Source organism: Mustela putorius, unplaced genomic scaffold (genome assembly GCF_011764305.1).
Source record: "Mustela putorius furo isolate JIRA1106 unplaced genomic scaffold, ASM1176430v1.1 tig00003853_pilon_pilon_pilon, whole genome shotgun sequence".
Taxonomy (NCBI): Eukaryota; Metazoa; Chordata; class Mammalia; order Carnivora; family Mustelidae; genus Mustela; species Mustela putorius.
Window position 1 is genome coordinate 19917076 of NW_025422005.1, and position 25842 is coordinate 19942917.

A 25842-nucleotide genomic window follows, 5' to 3' on the forward strand; every position below is an offset into this window, starting at 1 on the left:
CTTAAAAAACAAAATTATCTTTCATGGAGTTTGTACTAAATTGTACATCTTTTACATTCCTTCATTCTTAGAGCACTGCTCAACAAATGTTCTCTCCCCTACCCCAGTCTCTATTCCTCTATGTGTCCCCCATTATTCTGAGAAATTTCACAAATGGGTGAAACTTGATGGGCTGGAGAAATCACAGCTTAGTTTCCTAAAAGAAATGTAGTCCACATTGATGCCTGAGAGCTGGATGGGAGGAGCTAGATTTGGGGATTGGTAGGGAGAGAAAAAGTGCTAGGTTGGGGTTATGAGTGATGCGAGAGAGAGTAGAGGGTACTCAGTTCAGGAGAACAGGCAGTCACAAAATACAAGTGGGAGAAGGGTGACAGATGAGGTTGGTGAGATGAGTGTGGGCGAAATGCTCCTAATAAGACATTGTAAACTATGTTGAAGACCATGGACTTTATCCTAAGGTCAGTGGAGAACCATTGAATGGTTTTTACAGTAGGAGCAAATGATCAGAATTAAGCTTTAAAATTATCTTGGCAAAAAAAAAAAATTATCTTGGCTTCAAAATGAAGATTGCACAAGTTTAAATATAGCCAGACTAGGGGCGCCTGGGTGGCTCAGTTGGCTAAGCGTCTTACTCTTGTTTTCTGCTCAGGTCTTGTTCTCATGGGCTGTGGGATTGATCTCATGGGGTCCATCACAGTGCTTTCTCCTCTCCCTCTATCCTTCCCTCCGCTCATGCACTCTCTCTCAAATAAATAAATCAACCTTTAAAATTAATAACAATTAATAAGTAAATATAGCCAGACCAGTTTAAGGGACTGTGGCTGTGATTCAGGAAGAGGTGTTAGATAACCTGACCCTAGATAATGGTAATTTGGATGGAAAGAAGTCAGTGAGTTTGCAAAACATTTAAGAGATAGAATAAACAGAATTCTTGGTGACTTGATGTGAAAAGTTAGGAAAGAGGAGTCCAGGGTGAAGGTCAAGTTTCTGACTTGACTGGCAGAGTAAATGATAGTATCATTCACTAGGCTAAGGAAGCACTGGAAAAAGAATAGGTTTGGGGGGAAGATAGCAAGCTCAGTATGGATGTTCTGGAGCTGTATGTTGTACATTATCTAGTGCTTTCTGGATAGGTAGTTGGAATACTTGACTCTGAGCCTAAGATCTAGGTACACTTCGGAGATGTTGATGTGAGAGCAGGGAACATCATAGAGATTGGAACAATGGAAAAGTTGTAATCACCTCTGGGGAATATGCAGAGTGGAGGGAAAGTCTTGGATAGAGACATAAAGAAGACCAACATAAGGGCCATGTGAACAAAGAATATGCAAAGGGTACCAAGAAAGAGTAACTAGAGGAGTAGGAAGGAACACAGAGAGAGATGGTGATGTCACAGAACCCAGAAGAAAGTTGTATTGAGGTGGAAGTATCAAATACTGCCAGGGTCCAAGTAAGATAAGGATTAAGAAATGTCCATTGATTTAGGGCAAGGAAGCTACAATAGTAACCTTGGCAAGAGCCATTTTTGTGGTGTGTGGTATAGATGACAGAAGTGGATTGAGGAATTACTGGGAAGTAAGGAAGTGAAAATACTGAGTATAGGCTACTCTTTTGGTCTGGCTACAAAGGGGAATAGAAATGGAAGGCCATAGCTAGATGCAGATTTGGCATCAAAGAAGTACTTTTCTAGATTAGAGGAACTTGTGCTTGTTTAATTCCAAGGGGAAGGAATTAGTGTAGAAAGGGAAAGTTAAAGATGCAGGAGAACTAGAGTATCATTTAGGGTTGGGGGTTTGTCAAATGAATGTTGCAAGAGAATGATTTTAGTAATGAATCATGGATTCTTAGGGGAATAGGAAGGGAAATAAAGACATGATGCAGCATGTAAAGAGAATAAAGGGGTTGGCTGGACTTGGAGGTTTTTTTTTTTTTTTTCAGCGTCATGATCAGACTATTACATTTAGCAATCAACAGCATGGGTGCAAAAAAAAAATCTACATTAAAACCCTTTGTTGGAATGCTTTACACTTTCCACAGAACAGAAACTAAAATAACCTGTTATACAATTAGTCACAAATGCAGTCCTCGAGTTTTTTGCCCATACACATGAGTATTGTCTAAAACATGTCTTCTTTGTAGCAGCTAGGCCCTGCCACCACTGTGCTTGGCTGAGTTCACAAATCTGTTGTAACCTGTAGCTTCCCTGTCACTTCTCTGGCTCTCCTCTCCTGCTAAGCTTTGTTTCCTGGCAGTAATTAAAACCTTCTGCCACTGCCATAGCTGCTGCTGCTGCTGGAACCACCATAGCCACCTTGGTTTCGTGGTTTGGCGAAGTATTGGCCTCCACCACCATAAGGGCCAGAGCTTCTGCCTCCAAAATTGCCTCCTTTCATGGGTCCAAAATTTGAGGATTGATTGTTGTAATTGCCAAAATCATTATAGCTTCCGCCACCTCCAAAGTTGCTTCCATCATTACCAAATCCGTTATAGCCATCCCCCCTGCCACCATATCCACCACCACCTCGAGTGCCACCAAAGCCACCTCGACCACTGAAGTTTCCTCCACGACCAAAGTTGTCATTCCCACCAAAACCACCTCCACTACCACCACCAAAGTTTCCAGAACCACTTCGACCTCTTTGGCTGGATGAAGCACTAGCCATCTCTTGCTTAGAGAGCGCTTTCCTTACTTCACAGTTGTGGCCATTCACAGTATGGTATTTTTGAATGACAATCTTGTCTATAGAATCATGGTCATCAAATGTTACAAAAGCAAAACCCCTCTTTTTGCCACTGCCTCGGTCAGTCATGATCTCAATCACTTCGATTTTCCCATACTGTTCGAAATAATCTCTTAGATGATGTTCTTCAGTGTCTTCTTTAATGCCACCAACAAAAATCTTTTTCACAGTTAAGTGGGCACCAGGTCTTTGAGAATCTTCTCTTGAGACAGCCCTCTTTGGTTCCACAACTCTTCCATCCACCTTGTGTGGCCTTGCATTCATGGCTGCATCCACCTCCTCCACAGTGGCATATGTGACAAACCCAAAGCCTCTGGAGCGCTTGGTGTTCGAATCTCTCATTACCACACAGTCCATAAGTGTTCCCCATTGCTCAAAATGGCTCCTCAGACTCTCATCGGTTGTTTCAAAGCTCAGACCTCCGATGAAGAGCTTCTGCAGCTGTTCAGGCTCTTTGGGAGACTCTGACTTAGACATGATGGCGGTGGGAGGGGAGACTTTAACGATGCTTACTCGGCGGCATCCACGGGCAGAAAGCGGAGGATTTTTTTTTAAAGATTTTATTTATTTATTTGACAGAGAGGGATCACAGTAGACAGAGAAGCAGGCAGAGAGGAAGAAGGAAGCAGGCTCCCCGCCGAGCAGAGAGTCTGATGCGGGACTTAATCCCAGGACCCAGAGATCATGAACTGAGCCGAAGGCAACAGCTTAACCCACTGAGCCACCTAAGTGCCCCTGGACTTGGAAGATTTTTTTGAGGATGAAAATCAGTGAGGCATGACTTAAGATTGTATATATGTATATATATACACACACTCTTTTCACTTTCCAAGGTATCTTGGAAATCACCTGTTTCAGTGCATAGAGTTCTTCATAGCTGCATAATACTGTATTATGTAGATGAGCCCAGATTTATTCAGTGAATATCCCCTGTATGGACTCTTAGGGTTGTTTCTAATAGTTACAACTACAACAATACCATGATGACTAACCTTACATGTAAGTATTTTAGTATTGCTAGAGGTGTATCTTTAGGGTAAAAACCTGAAAGTAGAAGTGCTGACCAAAGGGTAAATGCATATATGATTTTGTTAGACATTGCCAAATTTTCCTCCATGGGAGTTGTACCATTTTGTTTTCCCAGTTGTAATGCAGGAGAGTGCCTGCTTCTCCACAATTCAATAACAGACTGTGTGGTTAAGCTTTAGAAATTTTTTTTACCATTCTAACAGGTGAAAAATAGTATCTCAATGTAGTTTTAAGTTATATTTCTCTTATGAGTGAAATTGAATATCTATTCCATATGTTTAAAGGCTATTTTAATATAATTTTTGCTGATTTTGGTCTAAGAATTTATATAGGTACCTGCATATTTTTGCAAACACAAGCACAGAATGGTTAAGCAGAAACTAATGAAATGGGTTACCCTTTAGTGGATGGAAGATATAGGGGTGGAGAGGTAGAAAAAAGGGAGTAACCTTTTTCTGGACCTTTCTGTAGAGTTTTTACTTTTAGAACCACGTTGTAGTTCGCACATTCAAAAAGTAAATAAAAACAACGATGGGGAGAGCGATGCCAACTAACCCAAGTAATTTTTTAACACAGTACTTTGACTATATATATTCTTCGAGTATATGTATTCTAAAAATATATATATGAAATATAAATATATATATATATTTGAATATATATATATTCTTCGAGTATATGTATTCTAAAGATAAACTTTAGGGGTGCCCTCGGGGCTCAGTCAGTCTGCCTGTGGTTCAGGTGATGATCTTAGGGTCCTGGGATCAAGTCTGGCTCCCTGCTTAGTGGGGGGCCTTCTTCTCCCTCTCCCTCTGCTGTTCCCCTCTTCTTGTGCTTTCTCTCTCTCTCTCTCTTTCAAATAAATAGATAAAATCTTATATGTGTATATAAAGAACTGGTATATTGGCAGCAACTGAGTAAGAGAGGCAGAAAGGAAGTTGATATTACAGGATTTAAATTTAATACTAATTAGGAGTAAATCTATGATGTTTTGGTATATATTTTCCATGGACATCTTTGCTCAGCATTTCACATCCCGCTTTAGTTACATGTGCTAGCTCATCTTGTCTTAGTGAGTTTTAATGTCAGAACCAGGCAGGAGCCAAATATCCTTGGATTCCAGTTTGTAGCCTGCAGTCCTCACTTTTGGGGGAGGCATTTTCATTTTTGGTTGCATCACCAGGATCTTCCAAGGACACTTTTTTTTTTTTTTAAGATTTTATTTATTTATTTGACAGAGAAAGAACAATCACAAGTAGGCAGAGAGTCAGGCAGAGAGAGAGAGAGGAAGAAGGCTCCCTGCTGAGCAGAGAGCCCGATGCGGGACTTGATCTTAGGACCCTGAGATCATGACCTGAAGCTGAAGGCAGCAGCTTAATTCACTGAACCACCCAGGCGCCCCTTCCAAGGACACTTTAAAGTTTTGTCCACATTTTGATCCATTCTATTTCTTTCACTTGTGGGATTTCTTAGCACAATGTTCCACACATGGTAGAGAGAGGGAGAGGAAAGGAATCTTACTTCACAAATAAGGAGAATAAAATTGAGCATTTCCAAGGTCACATAAGTGATAAAAATAAGATTAATAAGGGATGCCTGGGTGGCTCAGTTGGTTAAGCAGCTGCCTTCGGCTCGGGTCATCATCCCGGCGTCCTGGGATTGATTCCCACATCGGGCTCCTTGCTCAGCAGGGAGCCTGCTTCTCCCTCTGCCTCTGCCTGCCATTCTGTCTGCCTATGCTCGCGCTCTCTCTCCCTCCCTCTCTCTCTGATAAATAAATAAAATCTTTTTTAAAAATAAGATTAATAATATATACATAATTAATAAATTAATAATAACATTAATAAGATTCTGTCAGGCCTGTCTGGCCCCATAGTTTATAATTCTTTCTACCTCAACCATGTGTCTTCTTTTTAGAAAGGGTTTACCAGCACCTGGCTGGTTCAGCATGCAGTTCTCGATCTCTGCATTGTGAGGTCAAGCCCCTCCTGTTTTGTTCTACACTGGGTGTAGAGCTTACTTTATTTTTTTTTTTAAAGATTTTATTTATTTGACAGAGAGAGATTACAAGTAGGCAGAGAGAGAGAGAGAGAGAGGGAAGCAGGCTCCCTGCCGAGCAGAGAGCCCGATGCGGGACTCGATCCCAGGACCCTGAGATCATGACCTGAGCCGAAGGCAGCGGCTTAACCCACTGAGCCACCCAGGCGCCCTAGAGCTTACTTTAATCAATGAATTGTTAGTTAGTTCATTGATTAACAAATAGTTCTTGGTTTGGTGGATTCATTCTCTTGCCATACTAGTTTTCTTAATATTTTCCATATAAGTTGCAAAATTACGTATCTCACCTTCACAATCTGGCTTGATTGCTTTTTTGTTCGTGTTTTGTTTCATACATAATTTGAGCATAAATTCACTAGAAACAAGTAATATCAAACTAGATTGGTTTTCTTTTTGAATACAGTTAGTAGACCATGGAAGTTTTATCAGAGTATAACCTTACACTAATAAAGACTTGTCAGAGTGGTTTTTTTAATAATACCTTATAGAGAAGTAAATTATATACAAAGTTTATTAAATAGTCAACCACAAAGAAAAAGATGGACCTGACTCTTTTTTTTTTTTTTAAGATTTTATTTATTTATTTATTTGACAGAGATCACAAGTAGGCAGAGAGGCAGGCAGAGAGAGAGGAAGGGAAGCTGACTCCCCGCTGAGCAGAGAGCCTGATGCGGGGCTCGATCCCAGAGTCCTGGGATCATGACCCGAGCTGAAGGCAGAGGCTTTAACCCATTGAGCCAGCCAGGTGCCCCGAGACCTGACTTTGGAAGAGATTTCAAGGAATATCCTTTAGATCAGGGTTCAGTAAAGTATGGTCTGTGGGCCAAATCCCGCCTGCCACCAGTTTGTTAGCTTGTTTTTAGTTTATTTTTTATTTTATTCAAGTGTACAATTCAGTGTCGTTTTTAGTATAGTCACAAAATTGTGCAGCTCTCACCACTATCTAATTCTAGACATTTTTGTTGTCCCCAAAGGAAACCCTTTATCCATATTAGTAGTTACTACCTATCTCTGGCAGCCACTAGTCTACTTTTTGTCTCTGTGGATTTTCCTATTCTAGACATCTCATAAAAATGGAATTATACAATACCTGGCTTTTTTGTATCTGGCTTCTTTTACTTAGCATGATGTCTTCAGGATTCATCCATGTTATAGCATGAATCAGTCCTTCATTCCTTTTTATAGCCAATAGCATTCTGTTATATGGATATACCACATTTTGTTTATCCATTCATTGTTGGTGGACATTTGGTTATTTCCATCTTTTAGCTATGAATAATGCTGCTGTGAACGTTGTGTACAAGCTTTTGTGTGGTCATACATGTTCAGTTCCCTTAGGTATATACCTAAGGGTGGAATTGCTGGATCATATGTTTTTTGTTTGTTTTTATGTTCAATTTTTTGAGGAACTGCCAAACTATTTTTCAAAGTGGCAGCACCATTTTACTTTCCCAGGAAAAATGTATGACAGTTTTAGTGTCTCCATATCCTCACATGCATGATTTTAAATGGTTTTCTCCCATTTTGTGGATTGTCTTTTCACTTACTTGATAGCACCTTTGACACAGAAGTTTTTATTTTTAATGAAGCCCAAGTTATTTGTTTCCATTTATCACTTGTGCTTTTGGTGTCATGTTTAAGAAACCATTAATCACCTACCACCTCATACCAGTCAGAATAGCTAAAATTAACAAGTCAGGAAATGACAGATGCTGGTGAGGATGCGGAGAAAGGGGAACCCTCCTACACTGTTGGTGGGAATGCAAGCTGGTGCAGCCACTCCGGAAAACAGTATAGAGGATCCTCAAAAAGTTTAAAGTAGAGCTACCCTTCAACCCAGCAATCACACTACTGGGTATTTACCCTAAAGATACAAATATAGTGATCCGAAGGGACAAGTACACCCAAATATTTATAGCAGCAATGTCCACAGTAGCCAAACTATGGAAAGAACCTAAATGTCCATCAACAGATGAATGGATAAAGAAAATGTGGAGATACATACATATATATATACATACATACATACAGTGGAATACCATGCAGCCATCAAAAGAAATTATATCTGGGGCGCCTGGGTGGCTCAGTGGGTTAAGCCGCTGCCTTCAGCTCAGGTCATGATCTCGGGGTCCTGGGATTGAGCCCCGCATTGGGCTCTCTGCTCAGGAGGGAGCCTGCTTCCTCCTCTCTCTCTGCCTGCCTCTCTTCCTACTTGTGATCTCTCTCTGTCAAATAAATAAATAAAATCTTTAAAAAAAAAAAAAGAAAAAGAAATTATATCTTGCTATTTACAACTATGTGGATGAAACTAGAGGGTATTATGCTGAGCAAAATAAGTCAATCAGAGAAAGACAATTATCCTATGATCTCCCTGATATGAGGAATTTGACAGGCAGGGCGGGGGCTTGGGAGGTAGGGAATGAAAAAATGGAACAAGATGGGATCAGGAGGGAGACAAACCATAAGAGACTCTTAATCTCAGGAAACAAACTGAGGGTCACTGGGGGGGGAGGGAGGGAGAGGGTGATTGGTTGTGGACATTGGAGAGGGTATGTGCTATGGTGAGTGCTGTGAAATGTGTAAGCCTGATGATTCACAGACCTGTACCCCGGGGGCAAATAATACATTATATGTTAATAAAAATAATTAAAAAAAGAAACCATTAACCATCAATTGTAGCCGCACTATCAAAAAAAGGGCGGGTGACAAAAAAACTTTTGCCTAATCCAAGGTCACAAAGATTTATACCCATGTTTCCTTCTAAGAGTTTTATACTTTTTAGATCTTATATGTAGGTCCTTGATGCACTGTGGGGCTCAGTCCCAGGACCCTGGGATCATGACCTGAGCCAAAGGCAGATGCTTAACCTGCTGAACCACCAGGTGCCCCTTGAGCATCTTTTCATGTTCTTATTGGCCATTGTATATTTCATGTGGAGAAATATCTATTTAGATCCTTTATCCTTTCTTTTTTTTTTTTTTTTTTTAAAGTAAGCTCCATGTGGGGCGCCTGGGTGGCTCAGTGGGTTAAGCCACTGCCTTCGGCTCAGGTCATGATCCCAGGGTCCTGGGATCGAGCCCCACATCGGACTCTCTGCTCAGCAGGGAGCCTGCTTCCTCATCTCTCTCTCTTCCGGCCTGTCTCTCTCTCTGCCTGCCTCTCTGCCTACTTGTGATCTCTGTCAAGTAAATAAATAAAATATTTAAAAAAAAAAAAAAAGTAGGCTCCATGTGCATTGTGGAGCCCAATGCAGAGCCTGAACTCCACCCTGACATCGAGACCTGAGCTGTGACCAAGAATCAGATGCTTAACCAACTGCGCCACTCTGGCACCCCTTCTTTAACCATTTTTTTTTTAAAGATTTTATTTATTTATTTGACAGAGACACTGTGAGAGAGGGAACAGAAGCAGGGGGAGTGGGAGAGAGAGAAGCAGGCTTCCCGCTGAGCAGAGAGCCTGATGTAGGGCTCGATCCCAGGACCCTGAGATCATGACCTGAGCTGAAGGCAGAGGCTTAACCCACCGAGCCACCCATGTGCTCCTCTTTTTAACCATTTTTTAATTGAGTTTTTTGTCTTTTTATTGTTGAGCTGTAAAAATTCTTTATACGTCCTGGATACTAGACCCTTATCATATATATGATTTATATGTTTAAGAAACCATTAATCATCAGTTATAGCCCCAATCTCCCTGCTTCCCAGGACTCTGGGATCATGGCCTGAGTGAAAGGCAGATGCTTAACCCAGTGAGCCACCCAGGCATCCTGGTTTGGGGACTCTTACATGACTACTCATAGACCTTGGAAGAGGCCAAGCCAGAGTTGAACCCTGACATCTCTTTTTACTGTACAATTCTGATTGTCACTAATCAGCCTAGGCTTGCTGCTTGTAAAAAATAAATTAAGACAAAAGGCTTTCTAGACCCTTTTGTTATACCAGGATACACACTGATTTGTAGACTTCCTAGCTCTTTGCTTCTCTTCTTTTTTTCTTATTCCCTTATAAAATGGTTCCTATTTTTTTTTCCTCTAGAAATGAATGACTTTTATTATTTTTCCCCTGTGGCTCCCATATTTTAATAGATTGCTGTCTACTAACTTGTACTTGTTTATTTTCAAAGATTATTTATTTATTTTTAAAATTTATTTTTTTATTTTTTTATTTGATAGAGATCACTAGTAGGCAGAGAGGCAGGCAGAGAGAGAGGAGGAAGCAGGCTCTTCGTGGAGCAGAGAGCCCGATTCAGGGCTCAATCCCAGGACTTTATACTTTTTAGATCTTGTATGTAGGTCCTTGATCCACTGTGGGGCTCAGTCCCAGGACCCTGGGATCATGACCTGAGCTGAAGGCAGAGGCTTTAACCCACTGAGCCACCCAGGTGCCCCCAAAATTTTATTTATTGATTGATTTGAGAGAGAGGAGAGAGAATGCACACACAAATGGGGGAAGAGGGAGAGGGACAAGCAGACTCCATGCTGAGTGTGGAGCTTGACATGGGACTCAGTATCATGACCCTGAAATCATGACCTGGGTCAAAATGGAGAGTCAGATGCTTAACTGACTGAGCCACCCAGGCGCCCCTACTAACTTGCATTTGTTAATAATGTTTCCCATTCTAATAGTTTTCCACACCATTACTGCTTATCAGGCTCTTGAGTAGCACAGGTGATACTTCGCATTACAACACAGATTTTATAGGGGTCCCTGGGGGCTCAGTCAGTTGAGTGTCTGACTCTTGATTTCAGCTCAGGTCATGATCTTACAGGCATGACATTGAGCCCCACATCCCACTGCATTGCTCAGCAGGGAGTCCACTGGGACTTTCTTCCAAGAGATTCTCTCTCTCCCTATACACCCCTCCTCCCTCTCTCTGTCTCTCTCAGTTAATAAATAAATCTTTAAAAAACCAAAACCATGACATTAGTCCTAGTCTGGGCTGACCAGTCACCTATAAATGTCCTTTTCCCACTACAACTTTAAAATACATCAACTCGGGATACCTGGGTGACCCAGTCAGTTAGGCATCTCCCTTCAGCTCAGGTCATGAGTCCCAGGATCCTGGGATCCAGTTGGGCTCCTTGCTCAGCGGGGAGCCTGCTTCTCCCTCTGCCTACTGCTCCCCCTGCTTATGCTGTTCCCCCTATTTCTGTCAAATAAATAAATAAAATATTTTTAAAAAGTACATCAACTCACCAAATTTGCAACTAACTTATATGTACAACACTAAGGTAGAGGTAGATATGGTTTAACCTTTGGAGGAATATTCCTTAGCCATTTGAAGTAATGTGTATGTGATTATAATAACATACACAAAGGCTAATGTTGCATGTTTAGAGAAAAGGAGAAAACAAAACCTCATCAGTTCTGTGAGGACAGATGTGTCTGTCTGACTTAGTCATGTCTCTCTGAGCCCACACAATACTTGCAGGCACATAGCATTTAAGTTTTAGGAGAGACAGCTCAGAATTTAAAAAGGCAATCTGACATCATGGTTAACAGCCAAGTTCGGAATTTGTCAGACATGGGTTCATAATCTGGCTATACTATTTACACAGTATGCGGCTGCACTATTTACACAATTTCCTCATCAGAAAAAAATAAAATAATGATGCTTCCATCATAAGACAGTTGTAAAGATTAACTAAAAGCATATATATATGGTCGCCTTGTGGCTCAGTCAGTTAAGCATCTGCCTTCAGCTTGGGTCATGATCCCAGGGTCCTGACACTGAGCCCCATATTGGACTCTCTGCTCAGCGGGGAGCCTGCTTTTCCCTCTCCCTCTCTCTCTGCCCCCATGCCCCCCACCACTTGTGCTCTCTCTCTCAAAGAAGTACATAAAAATCTTTAAAAAATAAATAAAAATAAAAGTATATGTGACAGGCACAGTAGTGTCCCTGGTACATGGTGAGATAGTGCCCAGTATATATCAACTGTTACTATTGCTATTATTATTATTACCACTTTTTTTCTCTCTTTATTGAGGTATGATTTACACAAAAATACAGTGCAGAGGTCTCAGGTATTGAGTTAGGTGAGTTTTGACACTTGTATAACTATTGTCTGCAACAAATTGGAAAGTACTTCCATCACCATAGAAAGTTCTCGTGGTGCCCTTTCCAGTCAACCCTCCTGCCTCAGAGCAACCACTTTTTGCCTTTTGTCTCCAAAGATTAGTTTTGCCTGTTCTTTACTTAATGTAAATTGAATTAGATAGTATATTTTTGCATGTGTTTGGCTTCTCTTGCTTAGCATAATGTTTTTTAAGTTTCATCCATGTTGTTACATGTATTTATAGTCCATTCCTTTTCATTCCTGCATAGTATTCCACTATGTAGATAGACTTATTTTATTGATCCCTTTTCCATGGATGACCCTTTAGCTTAATTCCAGTTTAGAGCTTTTATCTCCCAGATTTTATCTCCCTAAGATTTTATTTATTTATTTATTTTAAAGATTTTATTTATTTGTTAGAGAGAGAGAGTGAGCAAGTGAGCACAGGCAAAGTGGTAGGCCCCTGCCAAGCAAGAGGCCCGATGTGGGACTCAATCCGATGTGGGATACTGACCTGAGCTGAAGGCAGCCGCTTAACCAACTGAGCCACCCAGGTGTCCCTCTAAGATTTTATTTTTAAGTACTTCCTATACCCAGTGTGGGTCTCCACCTTATAACCAAAGATCAAGAATCATACACTTCGGGACGCCTGGGTGGCTCAGTTGGTTAAGCAGCTGCCTTTGGCTCAGGTCATGATCCCAGCGTCCTGGGATCGAGTCCCACATCGGGCTCTTTGCTCGGCAGGGAGCCTGCTTCTCCCTCTGCCTCTGTCTGCCAGTGCTCACTCTCTCTCTCTGACAGATAAATAAATGAATGAATGAATGAATCAATCAATCAATCAATCATACACTTCTACCAACTGAGCCAGCTGGGTGCTCCTGGAGCTTTTAAAAAATAAAGCATCGGGGCGCCTGGGTGGCTCAGTGGATTAAGCCGCTGCCTTCGACTCAGGTCATGATCTCAGGGTCCTGGGATCGAGTCCCGTATCGGGCTCTCTGCTCAGTGGGGAGCCTGCTTCCTCCTCTCTCTCTGCCTGCCTCTCTGCCTACTTGTGACCTCTCTCTGTCAAATAAATAAATAAAATCTTTAAAATAAATAAATAAATAAATAAATAAAGCATCTGTGGATATTCTTATGTCAGTTCTTTTTTTTTTTTTTTAAAGATTTTTTTTTTATTTATTTGACAGACAGAGATCACAAGTAGGCAGAGAGTCAGGTGGGGAGTGGGGGAAGCAGGCTCCCTGCTGAGCAGAGAGCCCAATGTGGGGCTCGATCCTAGGACCCTGAGACCATGACCTGAGCCGAAGGCAGAGGCTTTAACCCACTGAGCCATCCAGGTGCCCTTATGTCAGTCTTGTGTGGACAAATGTCTTAATTTCTTTTAAGTAATTACCTAGGAATGGAATTTCTGGGTCATGGGGTAGATGTAAGCTTAACTTTACATGAAACTGCCAAACAGTCTTTAAGTGATCGTAGCAGTGAGATTTCTTTTTAAATGGGCAGTAATAATCATGACATCTGAGGTATCCAGCATAGCCTGAGAAATAACTTTGGAGTTCTATTGACCTGGGTTCCCAGCTGGACTTTGATGTTTATCATTTGTGCAACCCCAGGTAAATTATTTTGTATCGCTGAGACTTAGTCTTACCTGTGGAAAGGGAGTTATAATGAGATCGTGTGTAGTAATAGCTAGTGTTCTACATACTAGAGGCATATGAAGGTGGGGGCTATAGTGCAGGATATAAGCCCGTGGGTTACGTAGTCTGTAAAGAATGTAAAAGCAGTAATAAAACCCACTGTAATTCCGTTTGCTTTTTATCATCATTGTGCACCTACAATTCTGAGAAGTGTTAGGATAAAATACTTCTTCCTGCCTCCTCCTCCTCCCATATATCACACCACTCAGCAAATTATAGGGACTTAACAAAAATTGTAGTTATAATCAATATTTTAAAAAATTAAACAGGAACTAAGAGGTTGTAACTTGGAGTGTAAATGAGATTTAATCTTTTCTTGCAGGTTCTCTCTCTGTGCACTTTCGGTTTCCTCTAGGTCCCTGATGTGCAAAGCTCACCCCAAACAGCAGTATTTCCAAGGGTCCGGGGAGGCACACAGAGGTCTGTTCCTCTCTAGGGAGCCTTCTCTGTTCAGTCCCTCTTCTCACTTTCTTAAAAGTTTGAGGCTTTATCCCTTTATTTTTTACTCACATTTTAATTCTGATATGTCATAGGCGTATTTTCTTCCGTTGTATTCTACGATGTAATTACAGATGTGACCATATATCTAAGCCAGCTTTAGTTATCAGGGCCAAAATAACTCCTCTTAAACACTCTATTCCTTATAAAGCTTATAAAGCTTCCCAAACAGGTGTTGTAACTTATAAAGTCCTTTATTAATACTTTTTCTCAATAGTTACTTTGTATTTTTGTAGAATCTGGTTTGAGCTTTCTGTCTATACTCTCTTCAACTTACCCACCTCTAAGCTAGGTTATACCATGTGAAAATTAATCCTAAGTATCATGTTTATCAACTTGGCCTCTGTCTTCTGTACTTGAGAGGCATTACCGATTTGAGGACAAATAAACAGTAATTCTAGAGACATTCATCCATTTCTCAGACAGTAGTTAAGAGCTCAGGCTCTCAAGTGAAAAATCCTGCTTCCTATCCTGTTAGTGGTGCCAGGTCCAGTGTGTGTTGGGGGGTTCTTTTTACACACCATCAAGCAACTCTCCAGCACCAAATGGGTGCCCTACAATATAACTCAATTCTGACACTGTCAGTCTGGGGATAGATAGCATCACATTGCACGGGTGAAGGGCTTAGTCCTCTAAGATGGCCCCGCCCCTTGCACCATGACCTTCAGATGCCAATCACAAGTCCAGGTTGTCACCTGTGCTTCTGACTCACCATCTATAGATTGGAGGTTCCAGCAACTTCCTCCTTGGATTTGATTAATTTGCTAGAGTCGCTCACAGAACTCAGAAAATTTTACTTACCAGATTACCCTTTATTCTGAAAGGATATAATTCAGGAACAGCCAGATAGAAGAGATGCCTAGGACAAGGTATGTAGGAAGGAGTACAAAGCTTCCACACCCTCTTGGAATGTGCCACTCTCCACCAAATCTCCACATGTTTACTAATGCATAAGCTCTCTGAACCCAGTTCTTTTGGGTTTCTGTGAAGGCTTCATGTACATAGGCATAACTGACTAAAATATTGGCCATTGGTGACATAGTCAACCTCCAGTTCCTCTCTGACCTCTGGGGAGTAGGACTGAAAGTTTTGGGGTTTTTTTTTTAAGATTTTATTTATTCATTTGAGAGAGAGATAGTGACAGAGCATGAGCAGGGAGCCTGACAAGGGGCTCAGTCCCAGGACCCTGGGATCATGACCTGAGCCAAAGGCAGATACCCAACCACCTGAGCCACCCAGGCACCCCTGGGACTGAAGGTTCTAACCCTCCAATCATATGGTTGGTTCCTCTGGAAACCAGTCCCCATCCTTAGGTGCTTTCCCAAAATCACTTAATACGTAAACTCAGGTGTTAAAGTTAAAAGGGATTTGTTATGAACATCAAGACATGTTTTTCTTTGTTATCACTGGAAATCCCAAGGGCTTCTAGGGGCTCAGAAATGGCAAAGAAGACCAAATATGTATTATGTATTTCTTTTTTTTTTTAAGATTTTATTCATTTATTTGACAGATAGATTGCAAGTAGGCAGAAAGGCAGGCAGAGAGAGAGGAGGAAGCAGTCTTCCTGCTGAGCAGAGAGCCAGATGTGGGGCTCGATCCCAGGACCCTGGGATCATGACCTGAGCCGAAGGCAGAGGCTTTAACCCACTGAGCCACCCAGGCGCCCCCAAATATGTGTTTCTTTTATAAATTACAATATCACAGCAGGTTACCTAACCTCTCTGAGTATTGCTTTTCTTATCTGTGAAATGAGTAGTGATACCTGTTTCTTAAATAGGTTAATGGATATAGAGTGCTGTATTAGTGTCCTGTCATATAAAGTTACCACAAACTTAGTGGCTCAAAGCAACACAAATTTCTTATCTCATTTCTGTAGATCAGAAGTCTGACCCAGGTTTTACTAGCTAAAAGCAAGATCTGGACAGGGCTGTGTTCCTCCTGGAGGCTGCAGGGTAGAATCTGTTCCTTTCCAATTCCCAACTCCTAGAGGCTGCTGCATTTCTTGACCCATAAGCCCCTTCTTCCATCTTCAAAGCCAGAATAACAAGGTAGATCCCTTTCACAACTACATCTCTCAAGTTCTCTGTAGCCAGGAGAGATTCTCTGATTTTAAGGACTCATGTGATCATATTGTGACCACTTGGATAACCTAGAATACTCTCCCATTTCAAAGACCTTAACTTTAATCTCATCTGCAAAGTCCCCTTTGCCACCAGACATTACATATTCTTAAGTTCCAGAGGATCAGGACACAGACATCAGGGGCCATTTTTCTGCCTACCACAAGTAGTTAGCTAGCACTGTGCTTGCTCTTTGTAAGCCCTCACTAAGTGGTGATTACTGAAGGCCTGTGATGTGAAGCGACCCTAGGCACAGGAATTTACATCCTGGTGGGAAAATGAAACTGCTGAGGCCAGAAGTTATTCTGACCCAAAAAGAGTGACCAGAGCCACGTGTGAGAGTTTGAGCTGAGTGCCATGGGAATGTGAGAGAGGTTCAGGTCAGCAAGTGGTCTGACAAGTCTGAACAGAGTGAATGCACGTAAATGCAGAACCCGGAAAGAAATGTGGTTCAACCAAGATGAGAATCTTTATAGGGCAAAGTGTAAGAGGGAAGGAGAAGGCAGAAGAAAAGCTTTTCTAACCAGATAGTTGCGGGCACACCTGGGTAGCTCAGTCAGTTAAGCCTCTGCCTTTGACTCAGGTCATGATCTCAGGGTCCTGGGATAGAGCCCCATATTGGTCTCCCTGCTCAGCAGGGAGTCTGGTCCTCTCTCAGCCTCTGCTCCTCCCCCTACTTGTGGGTGCACACTCTCTCTCTCCTTTAAATAAATAAAATCTTTAAAAATATCATAAGCCTAACCAGATACTTGGGAATTAGATTTGTTCATATTTCTCAATCCTTCCTGCTTGTCCCACTGGACTCATTTGTTCATTCAGGCAACAGATAATGTTCCAGGCTCTGTATCTGGCCTTGGGGATACGATGAATACAAGACACAAAGCCTGCTTTCTCAGGCTCAGTCTAGTGGACATTCATGTCAACAGAGAGGGTGCCTGGATGGTTCAGTTGTTTGGGCGACTGCCTTCAGCTCCGGTCATGATCATGGAGTGTCAAGATCAAGTCCTGCATCGGGCTCCTTGCTCAGTGGGGAGCCTCCTTCTCCCTCTGACCCTCCCCACTCTCATGCTCCCTTTCAAAGAAATAAAATCTTTTTTTTAAAGATTTTAAAGATTTTATTTGACAGACATCACAAGTAGGCAGAGAGGCAGACAGAGAGAGGGGGAAGCAAGCTCCCTGCTGAGCAGGGAGCCCGATGTGGGGCTCCATCCCAGGACCCTGGGATCATGACTTGAGCCAAAGACAGAGGCTTTAACCCACTGAGCCACCCAGGTGCCCAAGAAATGAAATCTTTAAAAAACAAAATCATGTCAACACAGAGCCATAGTCCAGTGTGACAGGAGGAGCCCACAAGGAAGGGTGTATCTCCTTCCCAAATTTACAGGACAGGAAAGGCATCTTGAAGGAAGTATCCATAAACTGGGAGCTGAGCTGGAACTACCAATTGGCATGCGTTGGGCTACAAGTAACAACCCAAGTCAGAAGACCTTAAAAATGAACTGAGTGTCTCATTTAACTGAAAGTCCAGAAGTAGAGTAGGCGTCAGTATTGGTTACTCTGGTCAGTCACCCTTGCTCTATTTTTGTGTGATTCCCTTTGACTGGGTTGTCTTCTGTGTGTTGACGTCACTCTCAGGCTGGTTTCCCTTGTGTGGCAATTCCAAGTGTCCAGCTATACACCCAGCATCCGAGGAAGAAAGGCATCTCTCATAGATTCTTCTGAGAATGAGGAAATGCCTTTTTCAGAATCCTCCCAGCAGCTGTGTCCCTGGCATCTGATTGGGGTCACAGGCTTACTTCTGAGCCAATCCCTGTGCCCAGGTGAATGCCATGTCCAATTTGGCTAAGGCCTAAGTTGCTAAACCTATCAGTATGGCAAGGACAGTGGGTTTATACTCGCTGAAACACATGGTCTTATTTGGAATAGGGAATTAAGTAAATGAAAATCTAGGTACTGTTAGGAATGAAGGAGGGTGGGAAAACAGACAATAGTATATAGGAGTGCCTGGTGACTTGTTCCTTCCTTCTCCCATGTAAGACTCACTTCTGCCACTTGATACCTTCTGTTTTTCATGGGTTTTCTTTCCTCATTGCTCTGGCTTTACCATGAATTCTCTCTGTGGATGCTTTCGCCTTCAGTGTCTGCTACTAACTGCCTCTCTCTCTCCATGTTTCAGTTCAGACCCCCAAAGCTCAAGACTCTGTCCCAAATAACCTTACTATACCAGGCTCCACCTACTTGAAGTAAGCTCCAGGAGATCAGGGACTTTGTTTTGTATACTGCTGTATCCCCAGTGCCAAACAGTACCTGATATGCAGTGGGTGCCTGACAAATTAAATTATATGCCGAATGGACAAAAGATCAACCTTCTAGTTAATTGACTGCCTTTGGGTCAGGTATTCCTCTGGGCAAATTTTCTGTGGCTGACGGGGATGTCCCTGGAAGGGGACATGCCCATTTTAGTGGTAGGAGCAGAAGTTTGTTTGATCTCACTTCCATGGCTTACTTGGTCTGAACTTTAGTTTACTTTTCTGCAAAATAGGATCAATGAAACGTGGCCTTATTTAAAAGGCTCAGGTGGGGGCTCCTGGGTGGCTCCAGCAGCTAAACATCTGCTTTTGGCTCAGGTTTCGATCCTCACAGTCCTGGGATCGAGCCCTGCATCAGGCTCCCTGCTCAACAAGGAGCCTGCTTCTCTCTCTCCCTTTGCTGCCCCCCCTGCTTGTGCTCTCTCTTTCTCTCTCTCTCAAATAAATAAAGTCTTTAAAAGAAAAAAAAAAAAAACCAGGCTGAGGTGTTCAGTATTACGTGAGATCATGATTATGAAAATACTTTATATATTGTAAGATACTAGGCAGTTTAATTCAATTCTGGTCATTCACATGCACCAGCAAAACACTAATGATGGAAAGGCCAGTTTACCTATTTAGTTCTACTTCTTGGTGTTTTGTTTCCCAAGAGAATCTCTTAACTGGCTCTCTTCTTGTCCCTTTCCATTTGCTCCCCCAGGGTCACTCAGGATGTGTCAACTGTCTGGAGTGGAACGAGAAAGGAGAGTGCGTATGAGCCGGAGCATCTGAGAAACTGCTGGGGACGGGAGTGGGGAGGCTGGGAGAAGGGACTTTCCTCCTCCTTAGTAGATCTCAGGAAAAGAGACTTTTCTGTGTACTTAAGTTTAGTCCATCACTATCAACACACAGTTGAACAATGAATTGGATGACCACCCAAACCCTGGTTTGTTTGTTCTTTTATATAATCTAATGCCTTTAACGAATAATGATAAATCCTTAGGACAAAATAGAAGAGACTCAACTAATGCTTACAAGATAACCTTGTATTCCGAGATATCTCTGTCACACTCTCTGTGGCTTCATTCCCCATGAACAGGGGAGGTGGGGTGATAACCTTGTATTACAAGGTTGAATACAAGATAACCTTGTATTCCGAGATATCTCCGGCACACTCTCCTTGGCTTCATTCCCTATGAACAGGGGAGGTGGGGTAGGGGAGTAGGGCTTAGGAACTTGAAGAGACGTCAGAAACCTTCATTCTGCTTGCAGTTTGCTGGCCTCTGGTTCCGATGACCAGCACACGATTGTGTGGGACCCGCTGCACCACAAGAAGCTGCTCTCCATGCACACGGGACACACAGCAAATATCTTCTCTGTCAAGGTGAGCAGGATAAGGCATAGAGCAAGTAAGAGGCATGACTGGGTTGTGTACCTGGTTGTATTTGCCCATTTGGGTTCCACATACCCCTGGGGTCACAGACACCTTTGTGATCTGAGCTATCTGACTGTGATTCCTGAAACCCCATCTCCTTTCCATGTTCTCCTTCCTCACTTAGAGCCACAAGGCCAGCTCCAGGTGAATTTATATTTATTTGAGTGGTGATGGTGGGGTATGGTTCCAAGCATGAACTTAGATAGCAGGAAGACCTATGTTTGACCCTCTTAATCTGCCTTTTAGAAGCTGTGTGACCTAGGCAAGTCACCTGACCTCTCTGAGCCCTGTTACTCATCTGTAAATACAAAGTAGCTTAGAAAAATCCCCTGGATTCATGAGTAAATGAATAAATAGGCCTTTAATTTTAAAAGGGAAGCAGCACTCCATAGGCTTAGTATTATAGTTCAATGAGATGATTGTAAAAAGGCAGCTGGCATATGTACTTCTAGCGATTCTACATTTGAGCTACAGATTTGTTGGTGAAAGTGAGCTAAGGAGAGGTGGGAACGGGATTTAAAAATGTCTTCATACCTCTGAAGCCCTGTAGGTGGAAATGACAAGAAGTTTCTGCCTTTTGATCTCAGAAAACAGATGTGGGATTAATGGTCCACAGAAGCAAATGTGGGCCTAATGGAGAGACAGGTCTAGCGCTTAGAGCAATTTGGAAAAGGTAGAATGGGCCCTTTGAGAAGGTTGTAAATGTCCAAGCACTGAGGTACTCTCCACAACGAGAACTTATCTGACAGGTTTAAGGTTGGAGGAAATGACCTTTAAGGACCTGTCCAGCCCTGAATTTCTGTAATGAATGTATGTGAGAGAGGCTGTTCTTTGGAAAGCCTCACTAATCTGAGAAATATTTTCCTAATTAGTATCAAGAAGAATTACAAGATACATGAAGAAGAAGGTAGATTTGAGAGCTGAGAACCTACTTATTTCCCTAAACCCTGCCCTCTTCCCAAGCTCTCATTTTCACCTCCTGTTCCAGAGACCAGTCCTAGATAATTTTCTGCAGTTTTTAGAGACAGAACAATGCTGATTCACCTCTTGCATGGCAAACAGACTGTTTTCTGCCCCCTGAAAATTGTTATTAGGTTTAATTTGAATCTGTGGGGTGGGATCTGGGAATGGGATCTATGCCATCAGCTTTGGCATCGTAGAGTACAAAACATTGAGTTCAAGAACAAGAATTTGACAGTGGTCTTGATACTAATAGTGAGATTTGGGGCAGGGCCCAAAATTAAATTCACAGACCCTCAGCCTCCTGTGAAAGTGTAGAAAAGGATTCTTCTCTCTTCCGGTAGTAACAATGCAGGTATTTTTATTTAACCCACAAGCCCCCCCTGGTGGCAACTACAGTGTGTGAGGCCTCAAGAGCTCCCTCTTCTGTTGTGCCTGAAGTACATGCTGTTTCCAGACGGAATTAAAGACTACTGGTTGCCTCTAAAAATGATGGAATTCCGTCTGTTTCATCCAGCCCTTGTTCTGGTGAGCCCTTAGACAGTGGTGTGTGGGAAGAGTGAATTGTTGCTCTTTCCTGAACAATTAAGTCAAGTAGGACTGGAGCTCTTTAAATGCAGATTAATGCCCCAACCCCAGCACCGGTTCAGCCTTGTTGTGGTTTGGGAGGAACTTTTCATTTAAGAAAGAAGATAATTAAATTTTTTTAACTCAAGAAAGAAGAGAAAAAGTCAACTAACACCATACCCAAACATTTTTTTTCCTCAAAGCTAGGTGATAGAACCGCACACCTTTTAAAGATTACTGTTCAGAGCTGTATTTATGGCTGTTTTGTTCTTATGACATGTCATCTGGAATATTTTATTCTCAACTTCATCTGAATGGCGGGGTTCTCATTCTTTGTAACAGCTGCAGGGAGATGTTTCCTCCTGATGCTCAACCCTTCCCCAGGGCCCAACATTTGAGCCATTTCCAGTATTTGTCATTACGAGGAGTGCTGCTCTGAGCATTTCTGCACAGGTCCCTTTTTCCTAATAGAAATTTCTCAAGAGTGGAAGTGTGGGATTAAAAGATAGAAACATCTTTTACTTTGTTACCTATTGCCAGATTGTTCTCCAGAAATATTTGAACCCAACTTAAAATACTACTTTCTTCTTAAAACACTGGAAGTCCTTTTCATTTTAAGCCTACTTTGTTATGTAATTCTCAGGTTATCAAATGGTCCTCATGAGGCAGTATTCACATGAGAATCAGACAGACTCGAGTTAACTCAGTGTTAGTGCTGAACCTCAATTTTAAGTGGGTTATTTAAAATATTGGTAAGATAAGGAACCTGCCCAGGTGTCTGGCACATGGTAAATACTTAGTAAATGGTAACAACTGTGACTGTCACCTGCTCAGCTCTTACCTGGGGAAGGGTCAGAGGAAAAGGCTTTCTTAGGTAGTTCAGTTTGGCATAAGTCAAGACTACTCCGCCGAAATAAAGGCGTATGTCCCAGTTTTTACCTTTGGGCCTGTGGGCTGATGCTTGATGCAGTTTCCTTAGTGGAGTGTCTTGGATGGGCTCATTTTCTTACCCAAAATGAAGGAAAGAGGGTGCTAACATCCAGGCTAGTCTTCTTTCCTGGCCAGCCCGACCCACACTGCCTGCCAATCTCTTCTTCGATCTCTCTGGAGCAGTTCCTGCCTCACGCTGGGGACCGCATCTTGATCACGGGGGCAGCCGACTCCAAAGTGCATGTCCATGACCTGACAGTAAAGGAAACGATCCACATGTTTGGAGACCATACAAACCGGGTGAAACGCATCGCCACAGCGCCCATGTGGCCCAACACATTCTGGAGTGCTGCTGAGGACGGGCTTATCCGGTAAGGGCCTGAGGCACGGAGTGGGGCCTGTGCCTCCCCTGCTCCCCCTGCATGTTGGCTCCCCATCCCATCCGCCCCACCGCTTCCTTCCATAGGCCTGGTTCCTTCCTGTCAGCAGAGTTCAGCCTCCTGTGTCTGCCCAGGGCAGTTTTCTGTGAATATAAAACTGGGAACATTGCTTGTCCTATATCTACTATATCCAGGCCTGCAGGCCTGCTGTCACCCAGCAGTCAGCCTCCTCTGGACTTTCACACTTGGTGTTCCCTCCACCTAGTTTTCTCTGTCCCCAGTTCTTTCCTTATTTGACTCTTCCTCGCCCTGAGATCACGTTAAGGATCACCTCCTCAGAAGCACCTTTTCTATCCTGTCTGAAGTAGGACACCCCCTCCAATCATTCTGTCTCAGCACACTAATTGTATCCTCTTTAACTCCAATCACTATCTGTAGTTCTTTAATTTTATTTACTCATTAGTTTATCTTTTTGTCTGTATCACTCACTGAACAGTGAGCTGCCAAAGCATCTCCATCTCTCTCTCATCCCTGGTTTTGTTCCTGGAGCCCAGCACTGTGCCTAGTACGTAGAGGTGCTTGATACATTCTCTCAAAGAGTTGATCAGTGGGCATATATGTGAGAAAGGGATAGCCAGCCAGAAATGGTCACGTGGGCTTTCCCCCTTCCCAGTGGCCTAGGTTATGACAACTTTGCTTCTACTTTCCTTCATCCTAAAATGGTCTCATTGCCCTTTAACTCCTTTCTTCAGAGGTGACTTTAGAACTTTTTCCTTGTCTCTCCAACCTGATTTAATGTCTCCCTTGAGATCTTGTAGGACTTTATACCCTCTTCCCCATTACAAAAGAAGAGAGATCTAGATCGCATGAACTATAAAACAGCAGTTAGAAACAGGGCACTGATGTCAGACAGACCTGGGATCAAGTCCTACCTCTGTCACTCAGTATTTGGGGCAAGTCACTTTACCCCTGAATCTCAGTTTCATCATCTATAATGGAAATTATCATAATATCTCCCTTGGCCTGAGCATTAAAATCAAGATAGTGCCTATAAAACCTTAGGAGAGTACTTGGAAGACAAAAAGCACTTTGGTCAGTGGCAGGTACAATTCCGTGTTACCCTTGTTGACCCTCACTAACCGGACTGTGCCAGGGCAGCAGGGATAGGCAAAGCACCTAGAGTCAGAGCCTGAGTGGCACTTAGGCAAAGGTACAGTCAGGGAAAGTGTCCTAGCAGAAGGTGAGCATACACTGGACCTTGCAGAATAGGCAGGATTTGGATGGGCAAGGAAAAGCTGAGTGGACTCCCCAACTTAAGCAGAGTTCATGGAGGCAGGGGTAAGATAGCCACATGGGGGATATTTGTCATCGGCACAGTTAGAAAGCTGAGGGACGATGTTAGCTTGAAATTGGGTCTTAGAAACCAGACTGATGAGTTTGGTCAATGTTTACTAACAGTAAGCTAGAAGTATTGAGGAATCCCCTCAGGTTTTTGAGCAGGAGAGTGATGTAACAAAAACCGTATTTTAGGAAGAGCGATCTGATGAGGTGGGCATAGAAAGGTGAGGCGGACAGGGTGGAGATTATTGCCAGTGTCTAGGCAGGAGGTGGGTGAGCACACAGGGCACATCCTCCCAATTCTCTGTGCCTGTGTAGTGGCAGCACAGCAGTCCTCCAAACTGCGTGAGGGGGGTTGCTGCTGCAGGGGATGTCTGACATGACCTGAGTGGGACTCAGGCTTGTCTTGATGCTAAGTGTTTCTAGATCGCTCTTAGGTGACCTCTAGATTCTCCTTTCAGTCACCTCCATACTTCTTTGTTTCCTGTAAGAAATTAGATTAAAAGTAGAGTTAAGGAGCGAAGCCAGGTGGTTAAAGGCTGTCTCCCCAGCTCTGCACTATCCCAGCTTCACATTTATGGCGGTGTCATCCCAGACAGGCTGTTCAGCTGCCTTCGGCCTCAGTGTTGTAATGGTACCTGGGAATGGCATGAGGATTTAATGAGATAATCCATGTGCAACATTTACAGATAGCACTGGACACAAAGCAGTTTCTCATTTTTAGTAATCACTAGTAATAGTACTTAATATCACTGATACCTGTAGAAGACAAACAAAAAAAAACATTACAGTAGTATTTACCGTAAATAGTTACATAAAGAATAAAACAGATTGTATGAGAAGCCTATTTTAGGTGCCTGGCCCATCGTGACCACTAGGGAAATGGGAATGGTTTTTCAGGGAGCCTGGCTGGCTAAGTCAGAGGAGCATTCTGCTCTTGATCTCAGGGTCCTGAGTTCAAGCCCCACACTGGGTGTGGAGAGTACTTAAAAAATAAAATGTTTCAAAAAAAAAATAGTGGTTTTTGACATTCTTATTATTTAGGAACAGGTCAGAGCTGCTCTAGTCCCTTTGTATAACAAGGCCTTAGCTTCTCCCCTGCCTCACAGGAGGACCCAACCCCCATCCCCTAACGCTGTCCTCTCTCACAGCCAGTATGACCTTCGGGAGAACAGCAAACACTCGGAGGTGCTGATTGACCTGACAGAGTACTGTGGCCAGCTGGTGGAGGCCAAGTGCCTCACCGTCAACCCCCAGGACAACAACTGCCTGGCAGTAGGGGCCAGTGGGCCCTTTGTGAGGCTCTATGACATTCGCATGATTCATAACCACAGGTATGAATAGCTCGGCCTCCCATGGCCAGGTCCCTGGGAACCTGCTGCCCCTTTCCCCCATTGCCATGCCCTCTTCTTTCTGAGATGGGTCTTTAAATTCTTGTGATTTTTTAAAAAATGTAATCCATGTTTATTTTGTAAAATATGGGAAATATAATGAGAAAACTACCCATAATCCACCACCTGAAACAAATCACTGTGTATAATATTTTCACTTGTTCTCTTACTATGAGTATTCGTGCAGAGTTATAATCTTATACATGTAATTCTTTTTTGTACATTTAATTTTATTATTTTTTAAACAAATGTATAATATACTCAGAACCTCCACCTAAGTTGCAGACCTGAGCAGCTCTGCCAGCTTGGATTTTCAGTCAACTCCTGGGACAGGCACAGGGGTGTCTGGCCTGCTAGA

The 25842-nt window shown here is 42.8% G+C and overlaps 2 protein-coding genes across 5 annotated transcripts in view; one reads left to right on the forward strand and one right to left on the reverse strand.

Annotated features, from left to right (window-relative positions):
* The window catches only part of WDTC1 (WD and tetratricopeptide repeats 1), a 71995-nt gene that overhangs the window by 32281 nt on the left and 13872 nt on the right, over positions 1 to 25842 (forward strand). For 3 of the 4 annotated variants that reach the window (XM_013047179.2, XM_004741076.3, XM_004741075.3), the window contains exons 4-7: positions 19205 to 19251; positions 19756 to 19867; positions 22559 to 22746; positions 25245 to 25427. In XM_013047179.2, coding sequence (XP_012902633.1) covers positions 19205 to 19251; positions 19756 to 19867; positions 22559 to 22746; positions 25245 to 25427 — 530 coding nt within the window. Of the gene's footprint in view, positions 1 to 13899; positions 13998 to 19204; positions 19252 to 19755; positions 19868 to 22558; positions 22747 to 25244; positions 25428 to 25842 lie in introns of all 4 variants that reach the window. The other variant, XM_013047183.2, reaches the window with a different exon arrangement.
* Positions 1999 to 3233, reverse strand: LOC123387309 (heterogeneous nuclear ribonucleoprotein A1-like). The gene has a single exon (XM_045064027.1). The coding sequence runs from the start codon at positions 3216 to 3218 to the stop codon at positions 2256 to 2258; it is 963 nt and encodes a 320-aa protein (XP_044919962.1). The 5' UTR covers positions 3219 to 3233; the 3' UTR covers positions 1999 to 2255.

Excerpts from the sequence above, each read along its gene's own strand:
- LOC123387309 (XM_045064027.1), bottom strand. The coding sequence starts at position 3,218 with ATGTCTAAGTCAGAGTCTCCCAAAGAGCCTGAACAGCTGCAGAAGCTC.